This window comes from Carex rostrata, chromosome 24 (genome assembly GCF_964058835.1).
Source record: "Carex rostrata chromosome 24, lpCarRost1.2, whole genome shotgun sequence".
Taxonomy (NCBI): Eukaryota; Viridiplantae; Streptophyta; class Magnoliopsida; order Poales; family Cyperaceae; genus Carex; species Carex rostrata.
The window spans coordinates 2,984,705-3,005,933 of NC_135941.1; the positions used below are offsets into that span (position 1 = coordinate 2,984,705).

The 21,229-nt window shown below is 32.9% G+C and overlaps 1 protein-coding gene and 1 long non-coding RNA gene across 2 annotated transcripts; one reads left to right on the forward strand and one right to left on the reverse strand.

The window, feature by feature from the left end:
- Positions 1–10,885: 10,885 nt before the first annotated feature.
- LOC144575755 (uncharacterized) lies at positions 10,886–12,516 on the forward strand. Its single transcript, XR_013518519.1, has 2 exons — positions 10,886–11,211; positions 12,295–12,516. It is a non-coding gene; the product is annotated as an uncharacterized LOC144575755 (long non-coding RNA).
- A 2,146-nt stretch (positions 12,517–14,662) lies between these two features.
- Positions 14,663–17,511, reverse strand: LOC144575972 (histone deacetylase 8-like). The gene is made up of 3 exons (XM_078326245.1): positions 17,183–17,511; positions 16,297–16,880; positions 14,663–16,170 (listed from the first exon to the last, which is right to left on the reverse strand). The coding sequence occupies exons 1-3, from the start codon at positions 17,454–17,456 to the stop codon at positions 15,901–15,903; spliced, it is 1,128 nt and encodes a 375-aa protein (XP_078182371.1). The 5' UTR covers positions 17,457–17,511; the 3' UTR covers positions 14,663–15,900.
- Positions 17,512–21,229: the final 3,718 nt, after the last annotated feature.

A 21,229-nucleotide genomic window follows, 5' to 3' on the forward strand; every position in this document is an offset into this window, starting at 1 on the left:
TAAAAGTTGTTAAAACAATGCATTTAACAGTTCATCTCTTTTGAAATTAATAAATCGAAGTATATGAATATAGAATAAAAACTGAATAATAAAAAAAACACAATGAATTTATTTATACAGAAAATACCTAATAATTTGAATTCTTTGATTAATTATTGCTGTGTGCCATGTTTATTCACAAATTGAGGGTGATATTAGTGTCAAAGGGAGAGCATTCAAAAAGAAAATAGTGTTAAATGATTAACAGGAATATGAAATTCAAATTGAATCTGAAAATAAAATGAAAACGTCAAACTTGGTCAATGACTGAAAATAAAATAAAAAATATAAAACTGGGTACTGCTGAAATGTGTACTAACAGTTAAACAACCCAAACAAAACATATAATTTCACATCAAACAACACATTTAATATCAGATCAGCCCTACCACAAATTTTAAAGCAGCATAACAGAGTTTTGAAACAACATTTCACATATAACCAAATACTACTGTAAAATCATCAACAAAATATAACCCAACATTACCTATTCCAAAATATAATTCTACTTTTCACATATATCAAAACATAATCTCACATTTTACCTATAATAAAATGTAACCCCAAATTTTACCTATACCAACATGTAAGCCCGTAGTTAACTACCTTTATGAAAGACCCTAATTAACTACAGCCTAATTAGTGTCATGTTTTAATGCGAATAGTTGTACAAGTCCTCATCTTTTTCTCAATTGGATATTTAAACCTTTGAGGTCTTCTCCTCCCATTGCATTGTGATTGAGGGGGATCTCAATAGTTCATCTCTTCAAAAGCTTCATCACTTTTGATAAGGTGCTTGACAGTAGTGGCACCAACAAAGGGCTCAAAACCTTGCCACTATATCTGAAGCCCTCCAAGATGGTAGATTTTGCAGATCATTATCATTGACTGCTTTAATGAAAAATCAACAGTCTGACACTATGGTATTTGCATTCTGGTTCAACCCGGCCGATACTGGTACACAGAGCTGGAGCGCTTCAAGTAATGCAATATAGAACAAATGACTTGTGTACAGTAAGAAATAGTGTATCAGTTCAGATTTGAATACTTATCTATATAACAAGATACAATAACAGATTTCAACTGATATTATTATCAGTAATGCATCTAAAATACAAAATGAAGCAAATCCTTCTTGAAATCAATAACCTGACAACAGCTGCCTCTTTTACCATTTAGTCCTTATCCCACATTAATACAAAATTTAGTCCTTCCATTTTGATCTAAACTACCTTTCTAAATTCTACTTATGATCAGTCTACAAAGAGGCTAAAAAAGGAATGGAAATAAAGAAGCCGTACCTGATTTGAGTTTGTATTGTACATCAAACAAGGGGAATCAAGGCCGACAGTGCCAAGATTCTATTTTGTGTGTGTTGCCTTACAACAAAATTTCAGCAAACATTCAAAATATTAGAAAAGTTACATATTGCTTTCAACGAATACAACACTGTGAGTTATCACATTTCAACAAATCTGACTTAACTGCATCTAGGGTTTTCGAATTTCAACAAATTGTTGAGAGATATTGAGAGAGATGAAGAGAAAGAGAGAGAGAGAGAGAGAGTGAGCGGCTCTAACCAGGAGCGGCGTGATTGAAGAAACAGTCCGGAGCAAGAGAGAACTGGCGTATGATCAGAGAGAGAGGCGGGCGAAGGAGAGAGGCAGGTGCGGAGGGAGAGGCGCCTGGTGCCGTGCTTAGGTTTGGGACTAGCAGCTGCTATCTCTTCAGATGGACGAGTTAAATCTAGTGAAGTAACCCAATGTTTAGGTTTTAATAATTCAGTATTTCACATAATCTTCAGCAGGGGTATTTTGGTCAATATTATAATTTATTGAATTTTCATAATAATTTAAATTAAAAATCTGAGTTTAGTGTATAAGAGTGGCAATTTGCTAAATTTAATAATTTTAGAGTGGCAAATAACTAATTTCAAGTTTTGAGGTGGCAAATAACTAATTTTTAAGTTTTGGAGTGGCAAATAACTAATTTTCTCAAAAAAAAACATGCGAATTCGGATATCTAAAGTAACCCAATTTTTTAGTTTTGATCTGGACCGTTCGATCTGCTTTCACACGAGTATTAAAGGACCTGAGCGTTCGCACACGGATTGGTCCGAATTTCTGATCAGATGGTCCGGATCAAAACTCATAAATTGAGTTACTTCAGCGGTTAAGGACTGCGGGGCAAAAATTCGAATTTTTTTTTATAAACCATAATTAATAAATGAAAAATTATGGAACCAAGTGATTATTTTTTTTTTTAAAAATCATAAGTACTGAATGGCCCATTCAGTCTCCAAAATTGTCTTTTTCCTAGACAGAATGAGCCATTTGGTCTCACCATTTTTTTGAGTTTTTCACAAGAAATCGTGTGGCCGTTTGTGTGTAAGGGAAACTGTTGGCCACACAGGTGATACTAAATCATTAAATCTTGTCATGAAAAGAAAAGGCCTTCCAAAAGAATTTACTTGTATGCAGAAACAATGTTAGATGCAATTTAGTTAATCCTTGTTATTTTCTTTCCTTTTTTTGGGTGCAAATTGCACTATGTTGCTTTATGCAAAGAAAACCTTTCATCTATCAAAATATTCTTTTTTGGACTATTGTGATAAAAAGGTAGGTTAACGTAATTTACTATAGTGTTCTATCAGTATAACCTCTCGAAATGGCTTCTCTTTGAAATTTGTACCCTTCAATATATATTATTAGGTATCTTTTCCTGGGGTGTTAATTATTAAATCAAATTGATCTTTTATCTTGGCAGGGAGGTAATGACTATGAGATATTTGAATCTGAGCGAACTGTTGGCCACACAGGTATACAACTAATTAGCTTTTATTTAATTGTAAATACATAGGAAGAATTGAGATTTTTTTTTTTGCTATCACAAAGAATTGTTAAACTGTCAGCAGTATACTTGTAGTGATACAAGATTCATTGCACCTATTTTTGTCTATCCCAATTTTTAAATGAATAATATTCTCATTTTCAAATGTTTGACTAACTCCATGCCAATTTCTTGGATGCACATGCTTGTGCTTCACATACTAGGAAAAAAAAATCTCAATGCCAAGTTTAATTGAATCTCAATGCCACTGTTGTACTTAATTGCATTCTATTGTCATATCTAGTTAAATTGGCAGCTGGTCAATTTCACCATTCCGTATAAATCAATAATTATATTGCGCCATACAGATTCTTGATATATTTTTAAAATAGAATGTCGACGACAGGTATTAATTGATTATAAAAGGTCTAAAGCCTGAAAATATTTATGGTTCCATCTTTTGAAGTCGCAAAGTTATCATTTTAGTCTATATCAGAATTTGAATCCTTTGTCTCAATTTTAGTGAGAAATAATTGTTGCTGCCACTTCATCTGTTATTAGTCGAAACACTATTCTCACAGAAATATAAAAAGTTATTCAAAATGTATCAAAGCATTCCTCAGTTCACATATACAAGATGCCATAGAGGCCTCAAATGCTCTATATTTCCGTCAATGCCGACCCATGCAATGAGATAATTAATTCTAAAGTCAAATTCTACTGATATGTACGCCAAAAGGCACTCTAAATCACTAAAATTTCTATAGAGATACGTCAAATTCAATCATCTACAACTCAACATTGCAAGTGGCAATCCCAATAAATCGGGATCAATATTATAAAAGAAAAGCAAATAGTATTGCTTGAGAATTCTTATCAGTAAAATTACTTGCTTGTAAAGTTCGACACACATAGCTGCAAGCTGCAACAAAAGTAATCAAAATCACACTAAAATTCCACAATGATCATTCCTGACACGTCATTATTGTCTTATACTAAGCAACCCTCATTTAAGTTCTAAATATATATGAGAAAAAATTACAAACTTGGAAAGATTCTTTATTATTTCTTGGAGGTAGGGTTACATTATTAAATTCTGTTTTGACATCTATGCCCTTGTATTGGTTATCAATTTATAGAATGCCTGTCACAATTAGGAATAAAATTGATATAATTAGGAAAAGATTTCTTTGGTCTAATGGTACCCCTAGAAGGAAGAGATATCATCTCATTAAGTGATCAATTGTTTGTTTGCCTAAAAATCATGGGGGCTTGGGTGTTTTAAACCTAAATTACATGAATATTGCCCTCTTAGCTAAATGATGGTTTAGATTTAAAGATCCAACTATTGATGGGAAGTGGAAATTAATTCTCATTGCCAAATATAATCTCAATGGTTTAGATTCTAATAGTTTTTCATCTTTTTGGTATAGTATTTTAGATCTTACTCAAATATTTGATATGGGTATTAGTAGGGTTGTAGGCGATGGTTCCAATACTTCTTTTTGGTTCGATAGATGGCATGGCAATAGCAGTTGTGCTTTATATTGTTCTTTCCCTAATCTTTTTAGAATTATTTCTAACCCTAATATCACTGTAGCAGATGTGTTCACTAATTTCCCCTCCTCATTTCAATTTAATAGACAATTAACTGGTATTATATTTTCTGAATGGTTACAACTTTTAGGGCTTTTCTCTTCTTATTCATTAAATTCATCATGTCCTGACAGATTATTATGGAGATGGAATTCGTCTGGTCTTTTTACTGTAAATTCTCTCTATAAATGGTTGTCTTTTAGAGGTGTTCCAACTAGTATTTACAATACTCTTTGGAAGGCAAAGATTCCACTTAAGATTAAGGTTTTTGTTTGGTTACTTAGGCACGATAAAATACTTACTAAATGCAATTTACAATCAAGGGGTTGGCATGGTACTGTTGATTGTGTTTTCTGTGGTGCCCCAGAAACTGTAGATCACCTCTTTGTTACTTGTCATTTTATTTCTTCTTTATGGTCTTGAATTGGTAACCATAACAATTTTCTTTTTAATTGTACTAAGATGTCTGATCTTTGGTATTTCGATTATTGGATTCCATTAAATGATTCACTACTAGTGGAACTCTTTGGATTGTATGGTTAACACGAAATAAGATTTGTTTACAAAATTCTCCTATACCTTCTATTAGGTCTGTAGCTGCTTCTATTATTGCTTTAACTTCATTTTGGTGTAAGTCGCACTTAGATAATTCTTATTTCAAGTTATCTATGATTATGCCTTTTGATGTTTCTTCTTTGCCTCAGATAGGGCCTCTGATAGTATTATCCGACACGGATGCACAAGACCAGGACAGCTCCCCGCTGGATTTAGACGAGGACCCTGGTCTTAGTTTAGAAGGGTTGGACCTAGCTGATTATTTGAGTGACAGAGCCGTTATTGATGCTATTGATTGTGCTGTTGGCCTTCTGCCCAGTATTTCATCTTCATTAGCTAGTGCCTCCTCTTCTAATGATATAGCAATTTCTAATTCCATTTAGTATTACTATTTCATGTTATGCTAGTATGCTTTTGTTGTTAGTTTTTTTTTTTTTTTTTTAAACTTTTTTGGTTATTAGGTGTCGATTGATTGTATGCTAGCGCTTTATTTTGGACATGTTGTATAAACTTTTTGTTTCGTAATGAAACCGGTGGTAAAATGCCACTTTTGTCAACAAAAAAAAAAAAAATAATATATATATATATATATATGAGAATTAATACAGACACAAAAAAGTATGTGTATATACTCAAAAGCTAAAAAGAACATGCATCAAACCGTAAGAATAAAAAGAAACGGCCACCTGGACCAAGTTTTCTTTATTATTATCTTAAAATGAAATCAAATCCTCTGCCCCCCGGGAGCAGGAATTTCTTGCCCCCAGAGTCTCTGCGCAGTGGGACCGGGGTGGGACCGTTACTGTTTAAGGGTTTAATTTTTGTTACTGTTTTTAAATGGGGTCCCACCCGCAGAGACTCTGGGGGCAGGAAATTCCTGCCCCCCGGGGGGCAGACGATTCGGTCTCTCTTAAAATACGTACATTGATGTCAAATATGGTTTAAAGTAGGCATAAACCAAGTAATGCTAACGTGGTTGTTCCGATTGAAAGGGGTATCAATAAATTTTGTTTCACCATTCTCTATGTCATACATATTGATCATATGAGTGTCACATAAACAAAATGTTCGTATCTTATTTTGTCACCTAAACAAAATATTGGTATTTTACATTTTTTTTGAAAAAAAAAATAGTATATATTAAGTTGTGTACAAAATTACTGGTTTTTTAGACATTTATGGACCATTGAAAAATAACAAATTTTTAAAAATTCTAAATAAATAGTTAACAATTTTCAAAAATGTAAAATTTAGTCTCCAAGCACATTTTAATATGGAGATCATGTTGGACGGTTCAAATTAACTGTTTATATTTTGAAATCATAAAAATAACTTATAAACATATAATGTCAAGATGAATCACCATAAAATGATGTAATTGAATCCCTCCTTGTATTGGATTATGTATCGATTAATTGCTAGTTTTGAAATCCCACCATTTTTGTATATGATACGTTAAGTTAATTAATCAACTATTTGTCGATTCAACCCTTGTAATTTCTACAAATTCGTTAATCATAGAAGTAAAGAAATTTATTTTTGGTGCTTTCACCACGCATCAATTTTTAAAATGACACTAAAATCAATCGAAAATATTTATTATTCATGCAGTTTTTATTAAATTCTGTAAAAGAGCAACTTTTTGATATCAAAATTAATGTGTGTTGTTGAAATTGCTCTAATAATGATTTGTGATTCTTTTAGATATTATATGAACTGTATATACCACTTTTGTTGATTTATTCACTTTAAATGGTCCAAACTAAACCCTAGCAGCTCCTGCTAGAGTTCTCCAAAAAAAATAAAGTTTCCAAACTTAACGAAAACATTTAATATGCAAGCAATTCGCTTTTAATGCATTAGTATAGCTTTTGTGCGCAAAAAAAAAATGTAGTCTTTAGAAATTCCTCTAATAATTCTTGGTGCAAGTATTACATAATATTTGAGGTGTTGCTTGGTGATTTAATCACTTGAAATGAATTCAAAATTAATCCAAGACATCTATGAAGAATGCAATTTGTTGTAGATTTTTTGCGTACATATTATTGTAGTTATTTCTGGTGTACATATTTGAAATATGCTTTTTAAAATTACTCCAATAATAATTTATATAAGTTTACGATACAAATTTGAGAACAATTGTCAGTTTTAGTGATTTAATAACTTTAAAAAGACCGAGAAATGATTAGGATCCTCCATATGTCTCCAAACATCTCCATTACCGTAACAGATTCCCTTCACTTTACGGTTTGAGATTAACTCCCAGTCGCTTTGGAATTCAGACTAGCACAGGGGTAGTATTATTGGACTTTGAGATTCATGTCGAGTTAAAAAGAACGGTCCAAATCCAGTAATTATAAAAATGTTGATTTTATGAACTGAGACAGAGTTTTGATGAGAGAATAAATCTATTTCATTCTTAATCTAATTTGTACAGTGGGTTCCTTATATAGTTGGAGAAAAAAATAAATGCAACGGTAATATGCCTATCCTATACAGTAAGCTACAGTACTAATGATAACTTTTTATAACTAGTAGCTCTATTTAATTCTAAACGGATCTAAAGCTTAACGGGTCTGATTTATCATTCATTCTCAACACTCCCCCTCAAGTTAGGCGTGTAGATATCGATCAACCCTAACTTGCTTAGATTTCCTTCAAATTGTTTCGGATCTAAACCCTTTGTGAATATGTCCGCCAATTGTTCTTCACTTCTCACAAATGGAGTTTCAATTTCTTTTGCTTGAATTTTTTCTCTAATGAAGTGACAATCCACTTCGATATGTTTCGTTCTTTCGTGAAATACCGGATTGGTTGCTATGTGTCGTGCCGCTTGGTTATCACAAAACATTTTTATTGGTTCTTGAATTTTAATTCCAACATCCGCAAGAAGTTGTTTGATCCAAGTTAGCTCGCTTGCGGTGGATGCCATGGCTCGATATTCCGCCTCGGCGCTTGATCTTGCCACGACACTTTGTTTCTTGCTTTTCCATGTGACTAAATTTCCGCCTACATATGTGCAAAAGCCGGTTGTCGATTTTCTATCAAAACTTCCGGCCCAATCTGCATCGGAATAGCCACACACATTATTAGAATTGTTATTTTTCATAAAAATCCCTTTTCCGGGTGTTCCTTTTAAATATTTTAAAATTTTATTTATTGACTCCAAATGGGGTGTTCTTGGAGCATGCATAAATTGACTAATTTGGCTTACGGAAAATGATATATCCGGTCGAGTTACGGTTAGGTATATTAATTTTCCCACAAGCCTTTGAAATTGATTTATATCATCTAATGGTTCACCTTCTTCACTATTCAATTTATGCCTACCGTCTATTGGTGTTGATGCCGGTTTACAACCTAATTTACCGGTTTCCTTTAACAAATCTAGGATATATTTTCTTTGAGAAATAAAGAGACCATTTTTGGAATGTGCTATTTCTATTCCTAGAAAATATTTTAAATAACCAAGGTCTTTGATGTCAAATTTTTCCTTCAAGTGGACTTTTATTTTATTGATTTCTTCTTGGTTATTTCCGGTGATTATAATGTCATCAACGTATACTAATATGATGGTGGTACTAATTCCTTCAATTTTTATAAATAATGAATGATCGGCATTGCTAATCTTAAAATTGCAAAATTTTAAATAAGAGCTTAGTTTGCCATACCATGCCCTTGGAGATTGCTTCAATCCATATATTGCTTTCTTCAATTTGCAAACTAATCCATTGTTTCTTTCTTTTTCATGACCGAGTGGTAAAGTCATATATACCTCTTCTTCAAGTGTTCCTTGAAGAAAGACATTTTTGACATCCATTTGGTATAATTTTCAATTTTGGTTAACCGCAATAGAAAATAATATTCTCACCGTATTCATTTTGGCCACGGGTGCAAAGGTTTCATGGTAGTCTATACCATAAGTTTGAGTGTACCCTTTCGCAACTAAGCAAGCCTTGTACCGTTCTACGGTACCATCCGAATTATACTTAATTTTATATACCCATTTACAACCTACGGGTTTTTTGTCTTTTGGTAATTGCACAATAATCCAAGTTTTATTTTTTTCAAGAGCATTTAATTCTTCACTCATGGCTTTGGTCCATGTAGAATTTTTTATGGCTTCTTCATAATTTTTTGGTTCTTGTTCATTTGCAATTGAGGTCAAAAATGTTTTATAGTTGGGAGATATATTACCATATGTAATAAAATTTTGAATAGGATATTGTACCTTGTAGGTTATAAAATCCTTTAGCCTTGTTGAAGGTTGTCTTGCTCGAACCGACCTTCTCAATGATGTTTCTTCTATGTTTTGATCTCCATCATTTGAGGAAATTTCTTCTATTTCCTCTTCATTTTCACTTCCATTTTCATTTTCATTTTCATTTTCGATCAATCTTCCCTCGTCTCTTAATGGATTGTATTGATGTAACATAATTCCCTTGAATGATTCTCTAATATCTTCCTCATTAATTTTTTCTTTGTAATATGGCCCATTTTCTAAAAAAGTTACATCCCTAGAAATGTATAATTTTTTTTCTTTAGGATCATAGCATTTATATTCCTTTTTTTGTGATGAGTAACCTAAGAAAATAGCCTTAATCGAGGTATAATCCAACTTGTCTTGTTTATTTTTGTGTACATAGCATGTGCAACCAAAAATTCGTAAATGCTCAATGTTGAGTTTTCTTTTGTAAAGAATTTCTAATGGACTCTTATAATTTAAATTAGCACTTGGCAATCTATTTATCAAATATGTTGCGGTAAGAACGGCATCCGACCAATAAGATTTTGGTACATTGTTTTGAAATAAAAGTACCCGAGTCATTTCAAGCAAATGTCTATTTTTTCTTTCGGAAACACCATTTTGTTCGGGTGTATAAACACAAGTTGTTTGATGCAAAATCCCTTTTTCTTTGAAAAAATTTGAGAAATTTTGGTTTATAAATTCCGTTCCATTATCGGATCTAAAAGTTTTAATTTTTGCTTCATATTGATTTCCTATGAAGTTATAAAAATCTAAAAATTGTGAAAATACTTCACTTTTATTTTTTAATAAATACAACCAAGTCGTTTTAGAGAAGTCATCTATAAAGATAACAAAATATTTGTATCCATTAAAAGAGTTAATTGGAGCAGGGCCCCATACATCCGAATGTACTAAATCAAAGGGTTTTTCACTTTTACTACTTGATAAATTAAAAGGTAATCTAGTATGCTTTCCTAGTTTACATATTTCACAATCACTATTATTTAAACTAGAAAAATTAAAAAGATTTTTTAATATTTTATCGGAAGGATGTCCAATTCTTTTATGCCAAAGAATGCTCATTTCTTCCTTTTTAGCATTGAAATTAAAATTTTCTTCATTCAAAAAATAAAGTCCATTTTCCAAATATCCTTCACCAATCATATTTTTGGTTAACCATTCTTGAAAAATCACCTTTTTTGATGAATAAATAAGCTCACAATTTAATTCTTTTGTGATTTTACTAATTGATAATAAATTAGATGTACAATCATTTATAAATAAGACATTTGAAATTACCTTTGAGAAAATAGTTATTGAACCCTCTCCAAGAATTTCCATTTTTTCACCATTTGCAACCGTGACGAATTGTTTGGTTTCGTATTTTTCAAAATTATCTAATAAATTTTTATTTCCGGTCATATGGTTCGTAGCACCAGAATCAAAAATCCATTTCTTATTTTGAAAATTATGAGTAAAATAGGCTGCCATACCAGAGGTCTTTTGATTATATTGTTGAAGCAGCACAATAAGTAGCTGGAGCAACAGCCTCATCAGATCTGAGCTTGGATTTTTTGTGGCGAGGGTTTTAGATGTGGACTGCTCATCTCCAGTCCCTTCATTTGCCAGCACCATTTGATTTTTTCTTTTTTCTTCCTTTCCATCGCGGAGCTCCCCCTGTCTCCGATCGCCACCTCCCTTCTTCATCTTTGGCCGAAGGTGCGGGTGGAGGAACCAACACTCCTCCCGATTATGCCCATCTCTTTTGCAGTGATTGCACCTTGGAGTTGGGGCTCTCCGCACCTCGGTTCTAGGGTTAGAGTTAGGTCTGACGATGGAGAGCGCTTTGGCTTCGGGTTTTTTAATGGATCGCAAGTTGATCACTATCTTGAATAGTTTCTGAATGGTTTCTGAATAATTCATGAAGATTACTCAAGATTTCGGTTAGTTTTTTTTTCTCGGTTTGTTGGATCTTGTTTGCAGTATTTACTGCCCAATGCCTTTGATGGCCTTTTTTCTGGTAGAAATAGCACTACTGGTGTGCTGGTTTTACTGATTTTCCCTTCCCCTTTTTGTTGCTGTACCAATTTACTGGTACGTGGGGTTTTGTCGGTTTGGGTGTCTAGTACAATTCTTTATTAGCTGTACCGCTCTTTGGTGATCTGATTTTTCTTTGAATCGGGTTACCAAAGTTGGTTTTGCTGAATTTTGTATTGATTCTGATATGATACGAGCAGATTGTGTTCTTTGCTATTCTCTCTTGGTACGAATCTGATAAGAACAGATTCTTCCTTGCTCTTGGTGGCCTTTAAGGCACTTGATTTTGGAATTATGGATGGCTGTTTTGGTCAGCTCTTGGTGATTTTTTCTTCGATTTTCAGCTGCTAGTGCTGTCGCAAATTTTTCTGTCTTTGAGTTAAGATCTGAACTACAGCTCTGATACCATGTTTATTTTATGAACTGAGACAGAGTTTTGATGAGAGAATAAATCTATTTCATTCTTAATCTAATTTGTACAGTGGGTTCCTTATATAGTTGGAGAAAAAAATAAATGCAACGGTAATATGCCTATCCTATACAGTAAGCTACAGTACTAATGATAACTTTTTATAACTAGTAGCTCTATTTAATTCTAAACGGATCTAAAGCTTAACGGGTCTGATTTATCATTCATTCTCAACAAAAAAGATTCCCTATTACGGTGGGAGGATGTGAATTCATGTGTCTCCTCTTTCTCTCAGCATGGATTAGGATCAATTGTTAACGAATTGAACTTGGCAATCATCACAAATTCACAATTGAAGTTTAAATTCAAATTGTGGCATTCGACGTGTCATCTATACAATAATACAACACATAGATACCATACAATATTAGATAGAAACTAGAGTTTGTGCATAAATTTGAGAAACACTAAATTCCTTGGTGAAGTAATTCTAATCCTTCTTTTTAAAAGTTCCAACTAACTGATAAACAAGTAGTTTGCAAGGTGATTATTGACTCTTTCTTTTCTGCGTGGTGCTCAGATCTGTATATGCCACATTCTCCAACGATATACTGGCACATATACAAGGAAATGAAAATGGAGAGGTTGGTACAAACAAGAATGAGGACTTGTTATCTCGAGATTTAATTGCTCGTCAGACAGAGACTATGTTGATAGTGCAAGCTCCTAAGAGGAAGGCTTAATTTCTTAATCATTTTTTGTTTCTTTTTTATGTCCAAAATGGAAAATGGTTTTGGTTTGATTATTTTTTTTTTCCATATGATCTTGTTTAAGCTGCAAACCGGGAATATGCAAATGACCCACTAAACTTCATAATACCCCAAAGATTAATTAACAGATTATTTTATTTTGCTTGCTTAGCAGGTCATTATGACATAAAAAAGAAAAAGAAAAAGAAAGCATTAAGAAAATAGGACGTAAGCATTTGAAATCTCTCTAGTCAATGAACAAAATAGTTCCAAAAGAAAAAGAAAAAAAAAATATCCCAAATGCATCTGCCCCAAAAACTATTCAACTGATAGATTATCAGACTAGAATTGTAAATTTTAAGAAACCCAGTACTGGTACATTTTATGCAATTGCCCATGGTGCTTGATCTCAGTGACATCCGGTACATTTCTTTGAGCTTAGAAGAATCCAAGACCCTATTGGATGCAGGTGAGGACGGTGCACTACCTGACCCGGACTCGGACTGACTTGCTTTTGTGGGCCCAACATTGATGCAATAACCATGGATTTTAGGAACGAGCGAAGCTGGTTCCAAAAATCAGGTTCGATGTCGAGGTTCAAGTTACAAGCATTATCACCACTCTCTTCAACTACATGCCTGCCTTCCAACAAATGCATTAGTGCTGCTTCTTGTACAGTATTTTAAGTTCTTTATTAGACAAACAAAAATATCTATTTGTGCATGTTGATACTACAACGAATGACAATATTAGAATCCAACGCTTAATATTTCTATTTTGGTGTTCGATTTTTGGGAACAACTGTTGTTGACTGGTATTAAAATAAGCTAAGTAGTTAAAAAAAAAAAGATACCAACTCAAAGGCATGAAGTTAGTAATTAATGAAAAATAATTTATTAAAATTGCACTCTAAAATATCTAAGCGTTATAGTTATGAAAATAATTCTTAATTTTTTATTTCAGTGTTTGATTTTCTATAATCTCTTAAAAAATTAATAAAGAGTTTTCTCATTGTTTTTTTATTTGTATTTTTTATATATATATTTGACAAGACTATTATGAACTCCCTTATCGAGAGATTTTTTTTCTACTGAGTTTAAAAGATGAGTCCAAGTTTCCAAGGTTTTTATTATATAGTTATGCTTTTATGCTAGATCATATTTTATACTAATGGTTTTCATTTTTATCTCACACTTTTTGTATCTAGGAAATAATAAAAACGGGATAAAAAACATGTATCCCATTTTATACTTATGGTTTTCATTCTTTTCTCACACTTTTTGTATCTAGGAAATAATAAAAACGTGATAAAAAACATGTATCCCATTTTATACTTATGGTTTTCATTTTTTTCTCACACTTTTTGTATCTAGGAAATAATAAAAACATGATAAAAAACATGTATCCCGCAAAGCAATGGTAATAAAATTATTAAACACATTTTCTATCTATGATATGACAAAAATATAATAAAAAAAAAAACATGTATCTCGATTAATGGTGATAAAATTATTTAAGAATGTGTTGTTGGATCATTTGTGAATCTAGCCAACTAAATTAAGTATTTGTTTAATCCAAAATAAAAACATTTTTATTAAAATTATGGAAATATATGAAACTATAGAGGCTAAACAATCATGGTAACTATTGTAGTTTTGAAATTCGGAATCGATAAAAATTTCAATATCCAGTGTGTTGCAAACAAATTATCAAACTCAACCCTACCTTATGTCGACCGTAAAGGGCTCATAGCCCGTCTCCTGACATAAAACGAAGAGTGCTGAAAATGTGACTGACAGGTGAGACCCACCTATCAGCAATACTGTGGAGGGTACCGTTTACTATGAATCCAAAATTAATATATAAGATGTGATAATCCACTAACAAATTGTAGTATAGATTAGACCAAATTATATAGCATGGTGCTCCTAACCAGGAACCATGGTCACAAAATCAAGGTTCCGTTTCAGATTATAAAACCAGCAATAAATATTTAAAGCTTCAAAGTGCCTGGTATAATACTTCTGAGTCACTTCCACAAAAAATATTAGAAGATAGGAAGTTCGCAAAAGAGAACCACCTCAGCCCTCAGGTGTTACACGAGCTATATTAGCTTATCCTTTACATTTTTCAATAAAAAGGCATTCCAAGACAAAAGGACACACACTATTACACTAAGCCAATGCTTTCTAATCCACCTTTTAATTAATACCCACCACAGCTTTTAAAATGATCATTCAACTTGCTATTTCTGATTTATAATGGCTCTCTAATTGTTTACACTAACAAACCCATAACAAAATCACAGAAAAAGCAGCAGAAGCACCTTTCAGAGAAGTTATAACCTACCTTGATTCTTGACAACTTGATCAAACGAAAACCATGAGCATATATCATCACCCACAGTATTCCTAACAAAATACCCTTTTTTTAACACCAAATAGATATGAACCAAACTATATTCTTACATGCGTTGGTAGAAGTTAAAAAACTAATATGACTGCTAACCCAACTCAAACTCATACTAACACTGTGATTACTCACACCACGATCCCTTCACTAACTGAATCAATGGCTTTGTAAATTAATCCCTTTGCACTCAGTCTCCTCACCAACTGACCAACTGTTGGCTTCCACTGGTTAACCAATGGTGCTAACACATTCACAACATGCGCCGTGTCGGGTCTTTGTTGTGGAACTTGTGCCGCACAGTGACCTGCCATCTCAGCGACAATTGAGATGACATTAAGAGTGTCATTAGTTAGGTCTATAAAAGGGGATTTGGAGTTCTCCTCAAGCTGTATCTCATGTAAAGCGGCTAACCCAGTTATCAGCTATGTTAAGACAATCTCAAAGCTAAGCACATCATCTTTTGTATTAAGGTCAAGCTTAAAGGCACACAATGTGCAAAATTTGGTTTGCAGATGTCCCAATTGCGAATTTCTTTGGGCACTAAGAGACTCTAATTGGTTACCAGAAGTTTTGAGAAGAGAATTAAAGGTCGAGGAATTGTATGAAAAAATGGGCCCCCACAAGTGAACATCTCAGCACACCCATCTGGCGGAGGGTTTTTGACCCACATTGGTTGGAATTCAATCCTAGAGGGGCTTGGATTTAATGTTTGACCAATGCCTAAATGCAAGAGATATAGGATTGCCTAAATGAATGAGAGGTGTCTGAGGTGTTTTCTCGCATAGTTGTCGGACAATAGAAATAAACAAATGAGATTATGAATGTATGCTTTTGTTGTTGTTAGCATAGGTACATCTTAGATGGGTACAAGCTTCTTTTTTACTGGCACATGCCTTTTTCATCATTCCTTGGTGCCCAGTTTATTCATCAATTGAAGGTAAAAAGGAGCTAAAACAGTTGCAATTTCTGCATCCAAAAATATAAACTCTGTTTTACAACCAGCATTTTTTTACTAGTACCAGCAATTAACCCTTATCCTGTGTTCTGCGCATAGAAAGCAAGTTGCTCTTCAACAAAAATAAAGTCGCAATTGGGTCCTCCAGTAGCGGTTCTGAAACTTTCAAAACCCCTTCTATTGTTGCATGGAGGCAATACACAGAGTATGTAATATGATAACCTCCCTCTTGAACTATCAACAGCCGTCCCTTGCTGTGCTCCTCTGCCATAGCTCTTACAAGCCTTCCGATTTTTCTATACCCATCCATACTCAGACATTGTCTCCCATTCGGATCAAACTGTCAAAACCTAAATCAATATTAAAATGATATAACAAAAAATACATAACAATAGGATGAATAAAGGGAAGAGAAGTAAATGTTAATAAGCTGTGAGAAGAAATAGATTTGAAGGAAAAAAAAAACTTTACTAATCATGCTGGAATCTTGGCCAATGATAAAAACAATAATCTCAGGCTGGTACTGGCGCACTGCAGGCACAACCAACTCATCAAAAGCATACTGGTAACTCTCAACCCCACTACCATTTGGTAAGGGTATATTCAGGTTATACCCGTAACCATTCCCCTCTCCTAACTCCTCGATTGAACCACTTTGCGGGTGTGATGGGCCCCACGACCCATGATTCATATGCAATGAAATCGTTAATACGTCATTTGTATTATAAAACCCCTCGGCAGTACCGTTACCATAATGCACATCTATGTCAATTGTTACAACCCTTTTAATGTTAGCATTTAATGCGAGTTTTATTGCCAGGCCAGCATTGTTGAGGAAGCAATAACCGTCTGCGCGTGTAGGTTGAGCATGATGACCTGGAGGTCTGACAAGGGCATATGCCAGGTTTGCTCGGCTGGAGAGGATGTGATCCATGGCTGACATTGTGGACCCTGCGGCCAGAAGTGCCACGCCCCATGAACCAGGGTTTAAGAATGTACCGGCACAAAGTTCCGTGCTTCCTCTTGCATTAGCTTGTACCAAGTAATCATCTACTCTGATGAATATAAAAGTGTGTTAAACCCTGTATGTACGTGAATCAAGTAAAAATATATATTGTTAGGAATGCAAAACAAGTGCTTGATGAAAAATGCACGAAAAACCATACATGTTAAAGCAAAAAAACTAACACCCTTGAGAGTAAAATGCGTTTAACTTAATTAATTGATGAAATTGGATGTGCACACCTGTTCGATGAAATGTCTGTGAGAGATAGGTTCCGTATGAGAAGTAACTACCGCATGGAGAAATTAATCGTTCGATCAAGCAAAGGGATAAAAAGAGTGAGTGCCACGAGAGTGAAAAGAGAGGAGTTCAGACACGTGAGCGGGGCGTCCGGAGTGCCACGTAAGAAAGCGAGAGATGGGTCCTTTCCGGAGTATGGATACCATGTTGCGCACCCGATCCGCATTCTCCGGATGCTTATCGAGTACTTCGAGGAAACCAGGGTCAAAGCCCGTGTCGAAAACTCCGAATCCGGTGTCGTGATCCAGCATGCCTTCGTACCAGAACACGTGGAGCAGCGCCAGCTCAGCTGGCTGTGAAGGGGAAGGATGATCCCCATCCATGGCAAAAGAGCAGTGCCACTGTGCCACTGGTCTGGTTTCAGATATCTTCAGATATTTGTTTTCCCAGCTGAGGTGAAACTCAGGAAAGCTACTGACATGCGAATTCGGATATCTAAAGTAACCCAATTTTTACTTTTGTTTCGTACCGTCCGATCTGCTTTACACAAATATTAAAGGACCCGAGCGTTCCACCACGGGTCGGATTGGCCCGAATTTCTGATCGGACGGTCCGGATTAAAACAAAAAAATTGAGTTACTTCAGCGGATAGACTCTGCGGGCCGATTTTTTTATTTTTATCCAAAATTTAAATTAAATTTTAAAAATTAACCGAACCGGTTGGTAAATTATAAAACTACCCAAACCGCTAAACGGTTAACCGGACCCTAGGTTCGGTTAACGGTTTAGCGGACCAAGGGTTCGGTTAACCGTTTAGCGGACCAAGGGTTCGGTTAACCGTTTAGCGGACCAAGGGTTTGGGTCCGGTTAACGGTTAACCGGATTCGTTGGTTCGCTGAACCGTTAACCGAACCCAATTTTTTTTTTTTTTTTTTTTTTTTTTACTTTTTTTTAAAACAGAAAATTTTAAATTTTTTTATTTTTCTATTGAAAATATACATGAAAATTCGTATTTAGATTTATTAACCGGAAATATGGTTTTGGTCCGGTTATCCAATAACCGGTTTTTTGTTTTTTTTTTTAAACTCGTTTTTTTATAACCATATTTATATGCATACGTATATGTGTATGTATATTTTTCTATAATTTTAAATTTTAGATTTGATTTACAAATTTTTTTTGTGTAAATTTGATAAATCTAAATACGAATTTTCATGTATATTTTCAATAGAAAAAAAAATTGAAAATTTTTTGTTTTAAAAAATATTAAGTGAATAATTTGATAGAAAAATACACATACACATACACATAAATAATATACAGTTACCAATTTTTTTTACTTTTTTTTTACTTTTTTTGAAATTATAAAATTATTTATTTTGTATCATGGTTAATTTTCAGATTTAATTTACAAATTTTATTCGTAAATTTGATAGATATAAATACGATGTTTATTTTTGTAAATCGTATTTAATTGAGATTCATTGTTTTGGAGATTTTTTAAATGTATCTTTTGGAGATGCATTGCAAAACAATAATCTTGTATAGTGGAAATGGAAGATGCAAAGCAAAACCATGCATCTTTAGTTGTTTACGGATCTTATACAACTGGGTTGGACATTTTTTTGCTCCAAATTAATCACAACCATTTTTTTGCTCCAAATTAATTTTTTCGAATTTGATGGTTCATGATTAGTGTTTTCCGGATTTGATGGTTCATGATCAGTGTGCACCATTTTTATACTTCTGGATTGTACATAATCCATTTCTGGTTCAAATGGAGGCAATGGACATGTCCATTACTTTAGGAATGGAGGGGTCTATGAACCGTTCAACCTAAATAGACTTGGTCCATACCTTACTCATGAACTGCGAAAAAAGAGAACTTTTTTTGCTCCCACCGGGGCTTGAACCCATGTCACTTGGGTGGGAGCCAAGTACACTAACCGCTATACTAGATTAACTTTCTTGTTACCATCTTGATTCTTGTTTATTATATATAAGACTTGTATAAATTTTCTAGTCTATATAATTTCAATGTTTCTTGTATAGTGAATAATTTTTTTTTTTAATGTAAACTATATATATTCTGTCGGAATATTTATTTTATTAATATTCTATATAATCTATATACACTAACCCTAAACCCTAAACCCTAAACACTATATATTCTATATAATCTACATATACATATAAAATAAAATTCGTATTTAGATTTATCAAATTTACACAAAAAAAATTTGTAAATCAAATCTGAAATTTAAAATTATAGAAAAATATACATACACATATACATATGCATATAAATATGGTTATAAAAAAACGAGTTAAAAAAAAAACAAAAAAAAAAAAAAACGGTTATTGGATAACCGGACCAAAACCATATTTCCGGTTAATAAATCTAAATACGAATTTTCATGTATATTTTCAATAGAAAAATAAAAAAATTTAAAATTTTCTGTTTTAAAAAAAAGTAAAAAAAAGTAAAAAAAAAAGTAAAAAAAATAAAAATAAAAAATAAAAAATAAAAAAATTGGGTTCGGTTAACGGTTCAGCGAACCAACGAATCCGGTTAACCGTTAACCGGACCCAAACCCTTGGTCCACTAAACGGTTAACCGAACCCTTGGTCCGCTAAACGGTTAACCGAACCCTTGGTCCGCTAAACCGTTAACCGAACCTAGGGTCCGGTTAACCGTTTAGCGGTTTGGGTAGTTTTATAATTTACCAACCGGTTCGGTTAATTTTTAAAATTTAATTTAAATTTTGGATAAAAATAAAAAAATCGGCTCTGCGGGGCAAAAATTCTGGTAAAGGAAAGAGATGTTTGGACTTTGGAGCAGCTGGTTAGCACGGGTACAGATATATGACACCAAAAGTATATTCTAATAAGTAACAGGATATTCTAGTAAGTCAGATTACGAGGAAATTCAGTTGTGCTCGTATATAGCGACTTTGATGATATTTTTTTTTAATTTATCGAATTAAATTTATACTGTTAAAATCCATCTATTTTATAAGTGATGTGTCTACATAATTTTTTTAAATTTTTTTGAAGTTATTTATTATAAAATCAAGTGTTCGGAACACGATGAAAAATAAAAGTATTAAAAGAACTTATAAAACTTTATTTTTTTGTTGTTGCAATGTTAAATAAATTGGACGGTTTTAAAAATTTGCATATATATATATGCATCACTTGTAGAGTAAATCATTTCAACAATTTGAATTCGTCATTTGAAGCGAAACCAATAAATTTTAAAGTTATACTTACCCAATGCTCTCGATGAGCATAGCGCACACTTGTTTTACTTTAAAATTATTATATTTGTCATAAGTAACAAATATAATTCTACAAGTAAAATGGTTATACTATTTATAATTTAGCTAAAATATAAATAGTTTAAATTATATTTTTCATGTTCAAAAAGTTAATTTAAACTCAATTACTTTACCGATTTTTTTATTTATATCCAAAAAATAAATTAAATTTAAAAAAATAACCGAACCAGCTGTGGAATTTGAAATCTACCCAAACCGGCTAACCGTTAACCGGACCAAATTTCCGGTTAACGGTTACCCGGACCCTTTAAAAGAGTCCGGTTAACCGTTAACCGGAAATTTGGTTTGGGTCCGGTTAATGGTTAACCGGATTCGTTGGTGCGGTTAACCGTTAACCGAACCCGATTTTTTTTTTTTTTTAATTTTTTTTAAAACAGAAAATTTAATTTTTTTTTATTTTTCTATTGAAAATATACATGAAAATTCGTATTTAGATTTATCAAATTTACACCAAAAAAATTTGTAAATCAAATATGAAATTTAAAATTATAGAAAAATACACATACACATACACATACACATATACATAAATAATATACAGTTCCCGATTTTTTTTTTTTTACTTTTTTTTAAAACAAAAAATTTTAAATTTTTTTATTTTTCTATTGAACATATACATGAAAATTCGTATTTAGATTTATCAAATTTACACCAAAAAATTTTGTAAATCAATTATGAAATTTAAAATTATAGAAAAATTTAAATTATATATGAAATTTAAAATAATATGTGTATGTGTATGTGTATGTGTATGTGTAGGTGTATGTGTATGTGTATGTGTATGTGTATGTGTATTTTTCTATAATTTTAAATTT